Genomic DNA, 14,948 nt, shown 5'->3' on the forward strand with positions numbered 1-14,948 from the left:
AAACCACAGAGGCTGTGAGGGTCACTCAATGCTCAGCCAACTGCAATCACCAACCCTTTCCTGGTAACACAGTGGCTTACACCCACCCCCAACTCAACTAACCCTACAGTTCAACGGTAATATTTCCACAATCCGCTCCTCTGCAACCAATCCCCAACGCACAGACACGTACTGTAACTATTCTTTTTCAGGCGCTTCTTTATCTTTGCTCCCTGTGGTTCAAACACACTTAATCCTCAGAACAGTTGTGGGAAAGTCAGCCATATATTATGGCAAACTACAAAACAACTGTGAAAAATCCTCTGACCATGCACTCGCTCTATAACAGCTTTATTCCACCGTAACAGGATTTTCTCCATACATCATTACATAAAGACTGTACTTCATTATGTGATTTTAATTGATAGAGGCAGAGAGAAAAGAGTGAAAAAAATATGGTCTATGTTGGCAGACGAGGCCAAATTAACCATTTTATTGAAATAATTATGCTACTGATTGTTAGAATTAGGCATGGCAGAAAACAATCAGTTAGAACAACTTGGAGAAATGAGTTACTATGTCATTCAAAGGAGAGTATATTTAATGCAGTTTTCCTCTGCAGTGTTTGCATTGTTCTCCTGCAGGTCCTGTGTGTGAAAAAAACAGTTTGTCTTTCATAATGACCTCAATCTTAAGAAACACATAATTGATTTTCTTCCAGCAGTTAATCTACACATGCCTGAATAAGGGTCAGAGAAGTCCTGATTTACCATTACTGTAGATTTGATAAGTGTGAACAAGCTTTCAATGACGGGAGATTTGGGCATTCAACCATTAACAGACCTTTAAACTCAAGTAAGTGTGGCACAAGTCAAAGTGTTCGAACAAGCTGTTGTATGGTCATGAATGTGAGAAATTAACTTCTTTTTTTAATGTCCCCAGAGCATGCTGTTTGGTTCATTTCTGAGTAAATTGCTAATATAGACTTGACACTTAGATTTGTTTAACTTGTTGACCTAAGTTGGGGCATTTGTCCATTTTTTGTGAGGATAATATCCACTGCTTCATGACTCTTAGTTTCTGACCAGTACAATTGTATTTTCCTATGAAAGACTGCAGTGTAAGGTATCACCGGTCGTAAAACTCAAGAGATTATCTACTGAGGAACAGCAGGGACTGCTCTTTCACTCTACTCTTTATGGAGGGTATTTTAAATTTCATGAGCATTCTTTGAACTTTAATGTTGTCAAGAGTGACCCATAATTTCTGATCTTGACTGATACTACACCAGTAATACTTTCTTTCACTTCCCGCATTATCTTGGCTTGTACATTGCCTCCACTTCAAGCCTTTTTTCCACCAGGTGAATTAACTCACTCAGCAGTAATGGTATCTGGTTGCACAGAAAGGCAAAGACCAAGTAATTATTACCCCATACCCATCTGCAGAAAATAACACATACGTTCAGAGAGGGGTGCAATTTCTTTTAGCTGTGATGCAAATGAAGGAGGAAGGAATTTTCTGGGGCTCCTGACTGCTACCAAAAGTGTTGCAACTATGTTTTTTTAAGAGTGTGAGTTAAAATATGTATGGCCTCGTAAGGCAAAGTGAGAAATATTGAATAAAAATATCTATAATTGTCATTTACTCCACTATTTTATTGTCCATATTGTACCTAAAGAAAAGGGGTGCTCGTGTGACCAACTGAGAAAGTTGGTAGCACCAGTGCAACCAGTGAAAGAGACTGTAGCCTTGTTGCTTTTATGTGTGTGTGCTGATAAGCAAGGCCAGAGGCGTTTGACCCCTCATGACCTCTTCAGTGTTGGTGGCATTAAGGAGTTCACAAAGAGAAATGTATTAGCCTGCCGTGTGTGTGTGAAGGGGGGGGGGGGGTCAGCCAGATAAGCTCTAACCTCACACATACCTGCACAAGGCTCCTGCCTGTCTTATCGTCTCAGGTGAACTTTAAATGGGTAAACTAAGGGCTAATGGTGAGAACCTACAGTAATAGTCATCTGTGAGGCTGACTCACAACCTCACACCCACAGAGCTTCACCTTCCACCTTGAGTTCAGGTTCAGGTTTGCTTGAGAATAACAGTGTGAAATTTAGTGATGCCAAATGTTAAAATAGCAGAGTCCAAATTTAACTTTAAGAGCGAGTTCAAAACTTGACGACCACTTTCATAGACCCTCTAGGTAATTACAGTCAACATGTAATATCGGGTTAAGGTTTCTGATCTTTAAAAATCTTGGTCAGCAGTTACAGCTTGATGAGTGAGACCAGGCGCGTCAAATTAAGGCTGCAGTATATATTTGGAAATTGGTAGACCTCCAGGAGGAGACTCAAGAAGTTTGTTGAAAAAAACAAAAACAATGGGATCAGAGAAACAGCTGTCAAGACATCAACATGAAGTTGGTAAACTCTCATAAAGCTGGAGAGGGATCTGAAAATATTTCAGAGCATTTAGGGATACCAGCACCAACTGTGAAGACCATTATCCAGAAATCTGAAAGTATGGATGAACTGTGACTCTACCAAGAAGTGGAAGACTGAGAAAAATAACTGAAATAGCTGCGATAAAGCTTTCTCAAGAGTCACGTAAGAATCCAACAGTTTAGAATAAAAAGCACACAAACTTTTAGACACACGGGATCACACTTGCTGTGCTAAAGAGAGAGTGAACAAATTAGAAGAGTGTCCTAATACAGTAAGACCCAAGCTGAATTAGTTGGTCACAATTCACACAAATACGTGTGGCAAGAAAAGAATTCTTCACATGAGGAGAAGAACATCATTCAATAGATGCACTGTACAGATGTTTTGTGGGTTCAGGCCTGCATCTGGTGCAAGAGCTCTACATAAAGTGAAAGGAAGAATGAAGAAGGGCCTTCAGACAGTCAGCCATACAATCTGGCAGACTTTGAAAAAATATGACATGAAGAATGAGCTAAAATTACACACAAGAGGATACAAAAAAGGTAGGTCATAGAGGCAAAGTGAGGACATGCAGAGAACATTTCATGAGGTGGGAGACAAACAAGCATCAGCTTCTTTTTATACACTCTTGAACCATTTTTGTTACTTTTGATAATAAAGGCACATTTTTTCTAACTGAAGGAGAAATATTGTATAAATGAAAATAAATGTAAAAGGAACGAAAGTCTAACTTGGTTTGTGGTTTCAGAGGATGGAGTTAAAAAACTTTCTACTCAAATGAAATAGAACAAGAAAAGCATCGTGTGGCAAACTGATATGGTTACAATCTCCACATTAAGTGAAGAATTGAGGGAAAAAATGGGTGATGCAGAGAAGACAAAGAGCTCAATATAGGCTAATCCTATAAATTGTAAAAGTGGTGGAAAACACTGTTAACTCACCTCCAAGCATTACTCTGATATACACACTGAAACACAGAACTCTTGATATGCCTCCATCATCTCTTAAAGGTCTCTGACAGACAGAGGCTATCTCAGGACTCAATGCTTTAAAAAAGCTTCCCTCAACGAAAAATACTGTTTGTTTATGTTTCTCACATACACACTGTTGCAACACACTTACTCTTTCGCACCCACAGACACGCTCACTTATACAGTGGGTGTGTTTTTTGGCTTGTCCAAAGCCCTGGCTTCACTCCCAGACCCCAAACTGCACCCCAGTCGTAGCTGCAGCAGCCAAATGGGTCAGACCACTAGATGTGTACTGGTATTGATTTCACACAACCAACATCGCCGTGTGTGTTTGAATGTGTGTTTAAGTAACAGAGGCCAGAAACTGAGCAACCACACACACATACACAGAGACTCACACAAAAGGGTAGCCAGACAGTTTATGTAAACAAGATTATATGACGTGATACCCCTGCATGTGGCCGGCTTGTGTGGGAGTGTGTGAGTGTGTTACTGCATGCCTGGTCTCTTTGTGCCTCCCATGACCATTTGCCACAAAGTGTTAAGATTTTGGCCGGATCAGTGTCACTGAGTTTGAATTTCTATTGAACACTGAAAAAAACAACTGGAGACAGGGAAAGAGACCTCTACTCCAGGCTAAACAATTCCCGAAACAGCAAGGCAACACATGCACATACACACGCACACGCACACATACAGAGATAAGCATCTGAGTCAGTGTTAAAGTAAACACAGCAGTATCACTCCTCAATTCAAGGCCTCTTCAGAAGTAACTTAAAAGGGAGGATTTTTAAAGGAACGGTTAAGCCTTCAACTATAGAAGAAGAAATGACCTGTCACCCACACCTGAGCAGACAAAGACCTGAGAGATAAAAACAAACTGGTAAAAAGATGATAAATGAAGAGACAGAGACAAAAAAAAGTACTGGAATAAAAAAATTAAATTAAAAAAAAAAGTCAGTGAGAAACAAGTCACCAGTGCCCACAGAATTTTAAGAGAAACTACAACAAAAACAGGGACTCTTGAGCTCCATTCAGTATGTATGGAAAAGTGTTGAAATGATTGCCACACAGTAAAACAAAGAAGCAGTGAAAAGAGATGAATTCTTGTTTATTCTACAAAATGGTCTGGGCTAAAATCATTGGTACTGTAACCCGGGGAAGTGCTTCTAAATACAGGTAAAAGCCAGTGAATTAGAATATTTTGAAAAACTTGATTTATTTCAGTAATTGCATTCAAAAGGTGTAACTTGTACATTATATTTATTCATTGCACACAGACTGATGCATTCAAATGTTTATTTCATTTAATTTTGATGATTTGAAGTGGCAACAAATGAAAATCCAAAATTCCGTGTGTCACAAAATTAGAATATTACTTAAGGCTAATACAAAAAAGGGATTTTTAGAAATGTTGGCCAACTGAAAAGTATGAAAATGAAAAATATGAGCATGTACAATACTCAATACTTGGTTGGAGCTCCTTTTGCCTCAATTACTGCGTTAATGCGGCGTGGCATGGAGTCGATGAGTTTCTGGCACTGCTCAGGTGTTATGAGAGCCCAGGTTGCTCTGATAGTGGCCTTCAACTCTTCTGCGTTTTTGGGTCTGGCATTCTGCATCTTCCTTTTCACAATACCCCACAGATTTTCTATGGGGCTAAGGTCAGGGGAGTTGGCTGGCCAATTTAGAACAGAAATACCATGGTCCGTAAACCAGGCACGGGTAGATTTTGCGCTGTGTGCAGGCGCCAAGTCCTGTTGGAACTTGAAATCTCCATCTCCATAGAGCAGGTCAGCAGCAGGAAGCATGAAGTGCTCTAAAACTTGCTGGTATACGGCTGCGTTGACCCTGGATCTCAGGAAAGTGTAAAGTGTAAAGTAAAGTGTAAAGTTTCCACCATCAGTGATGGTTTGGGGTGCCATGTCATCTGCTGGTGTCGGTCCACTCTGTTTCCTGAGATCCAGGGTCAACGCAGCCGTATACCAGCAAGTTTTAGAGCACTTCATGCTTCCTGCTGCTGACCTGCTCTATGGAGATGGAGATTTCAAGTTCCAACAGGACTTGGCGCCTGCACACAGCGCAAAATCTACCCGTGCCTGGTTTACGGACCATGGTATTTCTGTTCTAAATTGGCCAGCCAACTCCCCTGACCTTAGCCCCATAGAAAATCTGTGGGGTATTGTGAAAAGGAAGATGCAGAATGCCAGACCCAAAAACGCAGAAGAGTTGAAGGCCACTATCAGAGCAACCTGGGCTCTCATAACACCTGAGCAGTGCCAGAAACTCATCGACTCCATGCCACGCCGCATTAACGCAGTAATTGAGGCAAAAGGAGCTCCAACCAAGTATTGAGTATTGTACATGCTCATATTTTTCATTTTCATACTTTTCAGTTGGCCAACATTTCTAAAAATCCCTTTTTTGTATTAGCCTTAAGTAATATTCTAATTTTGTGACACACGGAATTTTGGATTTTCATTTGTTGCCACTTCAAATCATCAAAATTAAATGAAATAAACATTTGAATGCATCAGTCTGTGTGCAATGAATAAATATAATGTACAAGTTACACCTTTTGAATGCAATTACTGAAATAAATCAAGTTTTTCAAAATATTCTAATTCACTGGCTTTTACCTGTAATGCTTGTAGTAAAGTTTCAATCAGATCATTGTCTGTCAATTAGAGCTACAGGTGTCTTAAGTCATATCATTCAACCTATTTCAATAGAAATAGCTCAATGTGGTGATTTGTTTCACTGAACATGGTCATGAGAGAAAAAAGCAGAGTTGTTTGAGGAGATGTGGAAAAACATAGTTGCCAAGCATACAGCAGCTCAATGTTCACCCAACCACAGTTGTTAATATTATTAAGATTTTTAAAGTCCATGGCAATTTTAAAATGAGAGGATTATCCAGTTTAACATCCTGCAACGTATCACAGAGCTCTGTCTCAATCACTCTCACAATAGAAAAATGACCAAAACTATCCATCTAAAAGCGCCCAAGAAGTTGAGAGGAAAACAGTGGACCATTATGAAGTGGCCTGCTACGAGTCCTGATGTTATTCCAACTGAACATCTGTGGAACGAGCTGAGACGCTGAAATTGAAAAGAGCTAAAAAGGCACCCATCAAACCCAAAAGAATTGCAGCAATTCGCTCCAGAAGAATGGGAATGGAGTGAAGTGTGTGGAGAGAAATGGAGAGGCAGTGTGAGAGAAAGAGATCTACTAAGTGTGTCAGAGTGATCCAAAGAGACGTAATTGCTGTGTCTCATACTGGACTCTTCAGTCAGCACACTTGCACGCAGTCCACTGTTTTCACAGTATACTCAATGGTGATGTGTGTGAATTCAGACAGAGACATTGTTGTCGCAAATCACACACTGCACTCCCCAGAAATTACTGTTGCCATGTGAGACGACAATAAGTCTTTTGCCAAAATATCTGCTGGCTGCTTTGCTCACTTGACTTGAGATTGAACATTTTACTTTCCTATATGCGTACCCTGCGTTATGTGACATTAGAAATCAGCACAGGCAACACGTCCTCCTTCCTCTGCTGTCATTTTCACATGTTTGAAAATACGTTGGTGGTCGCCTCCCTTCCACTTCCTGCCTTTTCCGGGCCAAGTCGGCGATTATTGAGAGCAAGAAGTGTCCATTATTTTACACTCAAATTTGTCTTCTCTTAGAGTGTACCATCCAGGTAATCATAGTGCATTGCATGTTGCCATAGTGAACGCACTTATGCTTTCTTTGAATACAGAAAATGTAAGCATGGAGATACATGAACTGAGACACGGAAACTGATTCACACAGCAACTGATTTATACAAGTACAAACTTTTCACTCCAGCACTTCAGGCTGCATGTGAGTGGTGAGTGATTCTATGAATTCTGATATTTAAATACACAAATCTTTAAATGCAGATGGATGTACAGTGACCTGAATAAAAGTCTTGTTCACCCTGATTTACATTTTATATTTAAGTCTATAGTGTGACTGTTGACCTACATGAAGCAGTTACATGAAATCTATTGATTGCTGCAGCACATGTATCTCATCCGCTTAGAGCGATCTCACTGCTAACAAAATGACTTTAATCTGCAACATCAAAAGATGTGCATTCATACATGGGAACCAGACCAACGTAATTCATCAGAGAAAAAGCGCTGCCGCGTTCAGGTTAACTACCCACTGCCCTGAAAAAGATACACTTTCATAATCATCCGCATATGGATGGAAGTGAATCTATATCCATCCTGTGATAAGCTTGCTTTCTAGAGACAAGTGCTCTCTCTCCCTCACTAAATCTTACACACACACACACACACACACACACACACACACACACACACACACACACACACACACACACACACACACACACACACACACACACACACACACACACACACACACACACACACACACACACACACACACACACACACACACACACACACACACACACACACACACTCACACACACACACACACACACACACACAATCACATGGAGCTGAAATATCTTATCTGTACTTACCCTAAAATATGCATACTGTCATTTAATTCCAGGAAAAAGGCATACTTAAAAATAAGAGGTTACTATCAGCAACAGTAATAACATGCTTCAGTATACTGTACCAATGCATACACAAACATCTTTTTTCTAAATCACACAATAATACCTAGAGATTTAAGGCAGAAATGTGACCCAAACTCATTTTCATATGAATCCCTTCATAGCGTATTATCGTGGCATCAATTCTATATTTATTCACCACCCCTGACGTGCACTGCCATAATTAATCATACTCAAATTCCAGGACAGATTATCTTTCATACAGTAACAGATTAAGTTTGCATCATTTCTTATCTTTTGTGCAATGTCAGAGGTCAAATCCTTTGCATTATGTGCATGTTTTTTAAATTTTTTTCGGTTGTAGGGAGGGGTGGAGTAGGGGGTGATATTTAATCCTCATCAAGAATGTGCATGTTCAGCTTTTAAATCTATGCCTGTTGGTCACTGTACATGTTTTGGAGGAACAGCTTGATCATGACGTGTGCGGGAGAAAATATCACGCATTCAGATAGTTTTGCAGGCAGTTCTCCTTGAACTTGTCTATTAATCCCAAATTTGAGATGTTTAACCTTGTAAAGTGATGTCCTGATGAAGAACAGTTGGGAGGCAGAAGGACAAAGGAGAGATTTAGAAAAGAACGTATCAATGGTGTCACTTCAATACTTTTGTATAGCTGACAGGAGAACTTAGTTTGAAAAAGCTCAGATAGGATTTACTGTATTTCTCTCAAGCAGTACTTTTTTAAAAGTCTGACTATCAAAGTGACTTAGTACCATTATGTTCTATTCTATGTCAGAGCATCATCCAAGATAATGGTGGCAATATGTTCAAACTCACAGAAATACACAGTGGCTTCAGTAAGTATTCCTTTTCTGCACACTATGTTGTGTTGAAGATCTGTAAAAATGGAATATGTCTACAATTATTAGATTTAGCTGCAATCTCTCTTTTACAAAAGTATCCACACCTTCCATTAAATACTTGCATATTGGCCATGCCATTCTTCCTGGCAGATCCGCTGTCAGATTGGATTAACAAGGTCCGTCATCCACCATCTCTACATGCACTACAGTCCAGCATTTGCTGGTTGTATACTATGGGTCAACATTGTGTTGGAAGGTGAACCATCACCCTAGTCTGAGGTCTGTATTTGACTGAAATTCATTCTTCCCTAATTTCTAACCAGTCTCCCTGTCCCTGTTAGTGAGAAGCCCTCGTTAGCCAGGTGATGAGCAGTGCCTACCTTTTGCCAGATAGCAGGGTTGGAAATTAGCACCCGCCACTGGCCAAATGCAGGTACATTTATTAAACACAAACACCCCCCTCCCATCACTTGACTCACTATACCATAAACGTACAATAACAAGAGCACATACGATCATCCATGATCCAACACACCCAGCCAACCGCCTGTTTCAACTGTTGCCCTCTTTGCAGGCGCTTTAGGTCCATATCAACAAAAACAACCTGGTTCAAAAACATCTGTTTCCCACTGCCATCGGGTTACTGAACTCCACTCATCTCCAAACCCAGTCTATAGTCTGTATGTAAAATGTCTGATGTTGATATTGTTTATGTACTGTATGTTAAATGTATAGTCTGATGATGTTTGGTGTCACACAGTACTATGTGCCACTATGCTGTGCCGAAAGCAAATTCTGCCGACTTGTTGTGCAGTCTTTAATAAATGAAATGAAATGAAATTAGTGGCGGGTGAATTTGATCAGCCCACAAGCCACTGTGGCGGGTTGAAAAAAATCGATATTGTCACGGACATGTAACGATATGAAATGACGGCGCTTGCCAGAGTGTGAGAGACGATCGTCCGTGTCAGCCGACTGGTTAGCGCATGTGTGTGTATCTGTGTCTGTGGCTGCGTTGTCACTGCTGACCTCCAAGCAGCTGTTGTTGTTGATGTTTAGCGCTACCTGGAGCAACAACAACAGTCGCTGCAGCTCCACTGAGAGCTGGATTTAGACATGACGCACATGAGACAGACACACGGACCGACTGCGCAGAAGTCTCGGACATCATTAAACTTCTCACACTGTTGAAAAAAACTACAGTTGTGTTGTGTGACGGCAGATACAGAAGAAGCAGGTATTTATTTAAACTTAGAGAGGGAGCGAGGTGAGCCGGGTGAGGGAGGGAGGGAGGTGGGGCTGATAGAGAAAAGGCAGATAAGCTATTTTATTTTTGACTAATTATCAACTTATGGATAGTGGAATAAATATTGTGCTGTGGAGCTACTGTTATATAATCATACAGTGAGATTTTGATATCATGACATGTCTTACAATACTGCAATAAATATCATGGGCTTGTTATTGAGGTATTGTAATATTGTGAGATTTTGTTATCGTTACCTATAGAGCACGAAGAGCAGAAAAGTAATGGGACACAGTTAATCTACAGTACAATTAAACATGGATGAAGAAATAGAGCATTGTCTAAATAAATATTTTTATGTGGTGGTACTGTTGACTTTTCTTTTAAAGCCAAGACAAATTACAAATGACACAAAAGTACACTTGCAAAATGGTGGCTGGTAAAAACATTGAATGGCTGGTAGAATTTAGGAAGGAAAAGTTAATTTCCAACCCTGCAGATACAGTAGGCCAAAATGTTTGGGGAAAGGACCAATGGCTACATGTTCTTATCTAGACAGAGATTTTTTTTTTTTTTTGAAAGCTTTGAGACGTCTACAGTACAATTCAAGTGGGCTGTCAGATGCATTTTACTCCGCGTGGCTTCTGTCTAATCACTCTACCATTAAGACCTAATTGAACATGTAACCATTATGTTTCTGTTGAAGCAGCATAGAAATGTTTATTCATTTCTCTATGTAATGCGCTGCTGCCTGTAATGAGCGCCGCTGGTGGCCAATTACTAAGGCGGGCCTGATACAAAAGCAGCAGTCCCCCCGCTGGTTCTTCCTTTGCGCTCCCATCGTCACCTCCACGTCACTTCCAGGTCAGAGGTTGTCCGTCCTCGACAGTCCAACCAATAGGCCACAGCTCCTGATTAGGTCCCCCTTCCCCTTCCCCTTCTTGTATGAATGGAGTCTGATTAGTGTCTTTTTAACTGATTGTTTAATAAAATGATTTTTTTTAAAACTTGGAACCATGGCTCTAAAAACAAAGCTGTGTTCGAAAAGAAAGTAATTCCCTGGGTGGCGTTGTTGAGCCCTTGGTTAGACTCTTAAAGCATATTTAGACCTGGTGTACTTGCACCTCCTATCCCACCACTGCCACAGTCATCACATTCACAACACTAACAATCAACAGACTCCAGAGTCAATTTCCTGCCTTACCTCTCCTTGAGAAAGTCCACCACTCGTTTGAAGTCATCGGCACAATACTCTCTCTTCATGTCCATCAATACACTGTCTGAGGCCGACTGCACAGGAACATGAAGAAAAGCGTAGACTCGTGGGTGATTCAATATCTTAGCCATTTCCTAATGACACACAGAGAAGAGAGGGAGAAAGAGAGGAAACAGGAAAAAAGGTTAAGGTTTTCATGTACGGAGAAAGGAGTGGTGAAATCACTGAAATGTATCTTTGTTCACATGTTATATATCAGAGTTCAAACGACAAAACAAATAACATATTCAATCTATCACCAAGAATAGAATAAAATGTATCTAATGTACCGTATTAATTTCAATAGTAGGATTGTATATACAGTATATCAATGTGGAGAAGGGACATTTTGAAAATCTTTACTTCGGGAAAACTGTAATTTTGATATTATCACTTAATATTCAAAGAGAACTCTTACAATACATGTTAATTAACAGTTAGTCTGCCAGTGATGGTGGACAAAGCTAATGAGTATTGTAGCCATGGGAATCATTGAGGCCAAATTTACACACTGTGATTATTTATATGAGGCGATACAATTAGTGAATGCAACAGGGCCTGGTGATTGGTAGCTGTTTGCTTTGAATGAAGTGAAGGTTCCATTAACATTCCTGCTTCTTTCTGCACTGGTTTCACCCTCAGACCTTCCAACAGACTGCCTCTCTCTCATACTTTTACTCCTCTTTTTTGTAATTGGAAAAAGAAAGGGAAAGAAGCTCAAGTCAAGGCTGCTCCAGTGGGAGTTCTTTATATCTGAAAAGTCAAGAGCTTTTACTGAAGCATGCAGGTCCACATCTTGGATCAAAATGGTGAGGGGGGGAGAAAAGTACATTAAGTCTGTAATTAAGGATTTCTGGCCACAAGGTACCGTGCTGTTTTCACTGGAGGAGTGATGCTCAGGGTACAGTACAGTATATGTTGGCTACAGTCTCTATAATACAGGTGTTATGTATATACAATAGTTCTGTGGTTCAAAATGGGGTGATTCTTTACTTATGGATTCACCTAAAAAGGGACATATCACAGATATTCTTCATGCTCTCACACTGAAGGAAAAGGCTGAAACACTTCACTTCTAGTAATTCCTTTATCGCCGTTCAAAGACCCTTTACAGCTCAAATGAAGAGAATACCTTGGACATACAGTAGCTGAAGGCTGAATTCACAGACTTCTCTGGTAAACAACATAAATTGTATTACATCGAGAAATTCAGGCACACGTTCTAAAGTTTTATACACCAAATCAACCACATGTTTAATTTTAAGTAAACTGAAATCACAGATCTCATTTATTTCATCGGAAATATGTGCCATTTACTTGTTATTTTTACAGCAGCATCACAGATCTTTGAGTCGTGTCTTTTTTTGTCTCTTCCTCTTATACTTTACCAGAAAACAACTGCTAGTTGAGTGACACATTCTGTGTTTTTTTAATACACCACATCAATTAGAAGACTTGGCATTTTTTTTGTTGTTTTTCTTTCATTCTTACTTTAATTTCCACAGTAAAAGAACTGACTACAGATGTCAGATTTTTCTGATGGACATAATCAGGATGCTATCATTACCATGCTAATCACCACAAGAAGGAGAGAGAGAAAAAGAGAGGGGAGGAAGAAATGATTTAATGATTTCCTACAAGAATGTGCTGATTGCAGTCCGTCTTCTCAATTAAGATCTATTGTGGAATGTTCCCCACTTCATACACAGACACAAAAGCATACGTGTGCATGCACATGCACGCACATGCACACACAGACACAGCTCAGTTGCAGCACCACAGGGGGTTGACCACTGGAAGCCCCAAATTAGAAAGAATTAATTTGGTTGGAAAATGGAGCTTGATTGGTGACAGAAATCATCCTGCTACATGTGTGTCTATGTGTGTGCGTGCGTGCGTGCGTGCGTGCGTGCGTGCGTGCGTGCGTGTGTGTGTGTGTGAGTGAGAGAGAGAGAGAGAGACAGAGAGAGAGAGAGACGAAAACGTAATGTGTTTTTAAAATGGTTAAAGGTGAATGAAATGTGAACTGATGGTTCTTTCTAACTTACTCCCAGGAAAGATCATGCTCTGCTTTTTCAGTATAACGCTTTACTAAGGATACGTTCATATGATGTTGTGAGGCCTTTTGTATGAAAAGGTGGGATAACCACCTTTATATTTTGTACTTTGTCATCAATAAAGACTTAAAAGGCAACATGTCACCACATCCCAGGACTTTATTAAACTGGTCACATTATTCCACATGTTCAAGTGATTACTTCATGCTCAATATTCCCTGGACTAAAACTGAGCTTAGAATAACTGCTTTGAGCTTTTCTGCTTTTTGAATGTAACTTTGTTTTCTAATGCCTTTTGGTCTGTTGTGTGTGTTTTTCTTTCCCCTTTCTGTATTTTTCTCCTGTGTTCTCGACATCATTAAACATTGGGACTTGCAGTGATTGCCCGAGACTTAAATAAAGGTTCAAAGAATGAAATGAAGACTGCACTTGTCATTAACACTGTAAGAGTATCTCAGGACAGGGAATAGACCTGGTTTTCTAATATGGTGCATGCTTCTTTATTATACATGTGTGAGCTATCCATAAGGCTGATTAATGATAATCATCATGCAGAGGTCACAATCCGTACACCGAGATAAGTCCTTTGGAATTAACTAGTCTCTTTATGACGTGTGGTCTGACACTGTTGTTCATTTTTTGAAGATGTTACATTTATTGGATTGTGTCCGACTGTGTCTGACTCTGTGTGTGTGTATGACTGGATCTGTTACTGGATCTGTTTTGATGCCAAGTACAATGACTTTAACATGACACTCCAGCCTCATTAGATTCACTGTCAATAATAACTCCCCATTGACCACAACCGTAGCCCATACTGTAGATCACATTTGTGTGTGTGTGTTTGTGTGTGGATACAGTATATGAATGCGTGTTGAAAGGGTGAATGGGGTCTCAACAGATGGCATGCTAGTTTGAGTAGCAGGACACTGCTGATGGCAACTGGGGATTAATCTGTACGGGGAGGACTTTTCATTCACACAAGCCATTTATCATGCGTGTGCGTCTGTCTGACAGAGTGCGTCCCATCCTCCAGTGATTAAAAAGCACACTGATATGAATCTCTCTTGTTACCAATCCCTGTGGAGTTGAGGCCTTTTCAATGTTTGACTGCTGCTGACAGACAGTTTAGTGAGTCTGAAGTGAAAATGATGCTGCGATGAGGAAGATATCGCCCAGCAGTGCCGGGTGGCAAAAAATTAAAGTGCTGCTTTAATGCCTTTGCTCCTGGAGGGATGAGCTATCCAGCTCAAAGCAAAATTCATGAGGTTTAAACGACCAATCAAGAACTGGTGGAAGTGTTTTTGTTTATATTAGTTTGTCTTTTCTGTTGTTGTTGTTTGTCTGTTCTGACAGTGTTAAAAGCAGTGTAATATTGTTTCTCACACTCTCTCTCCACTTTTTTCTTCCCCCCACCAGGCCTATCTCTCTCATTCAAACAAACAGATACGCAATCCTTTCATCTTCAGTTGATCAGCTTAGATAGACACATAAACCAGACACATAACTGGCTTAGCTCAAAGGATCTGATATCTCCCTCCCAAAATCAGA

General features: G+C 40.2%; 1 protein-coding gene across 1 annotated transcript in view; it reads right to left on the bottom strand.

Annotated features, from left to right (window-relative positions):
- The window catches only part of cdkal1 (CDK5 regulatory subunit associated protein 1-like 1), a 231,426-nt gene that overhangs the window by 85,957 nt on the left and 130,521 nt on the right, over positions 1-14,948 (bottom strand). The window contains exon 10 of the mRNA XM_083988904.1: positions 11,290-11,435. Coding sequence (XP_083845030.1) covers positions 11,290-11,435 — 146 coding nt within the window. The remainder of the gene's footprint in view (positions 1-11,289; positions 11,436-14,948) is intronic.

The sequence above is a fragment of the Trachurus trachurus genome (genome assembly GCF_905171665.1).
Source record: "Trachurus trachurus genome assembly, chromosome: 16".
Lineage (NCBI taxonomy): Eukaryota > Metazoa > Chordata > Actinopteri > Carangiformes > Carangidae > Trachurus > Trachurus trachurus.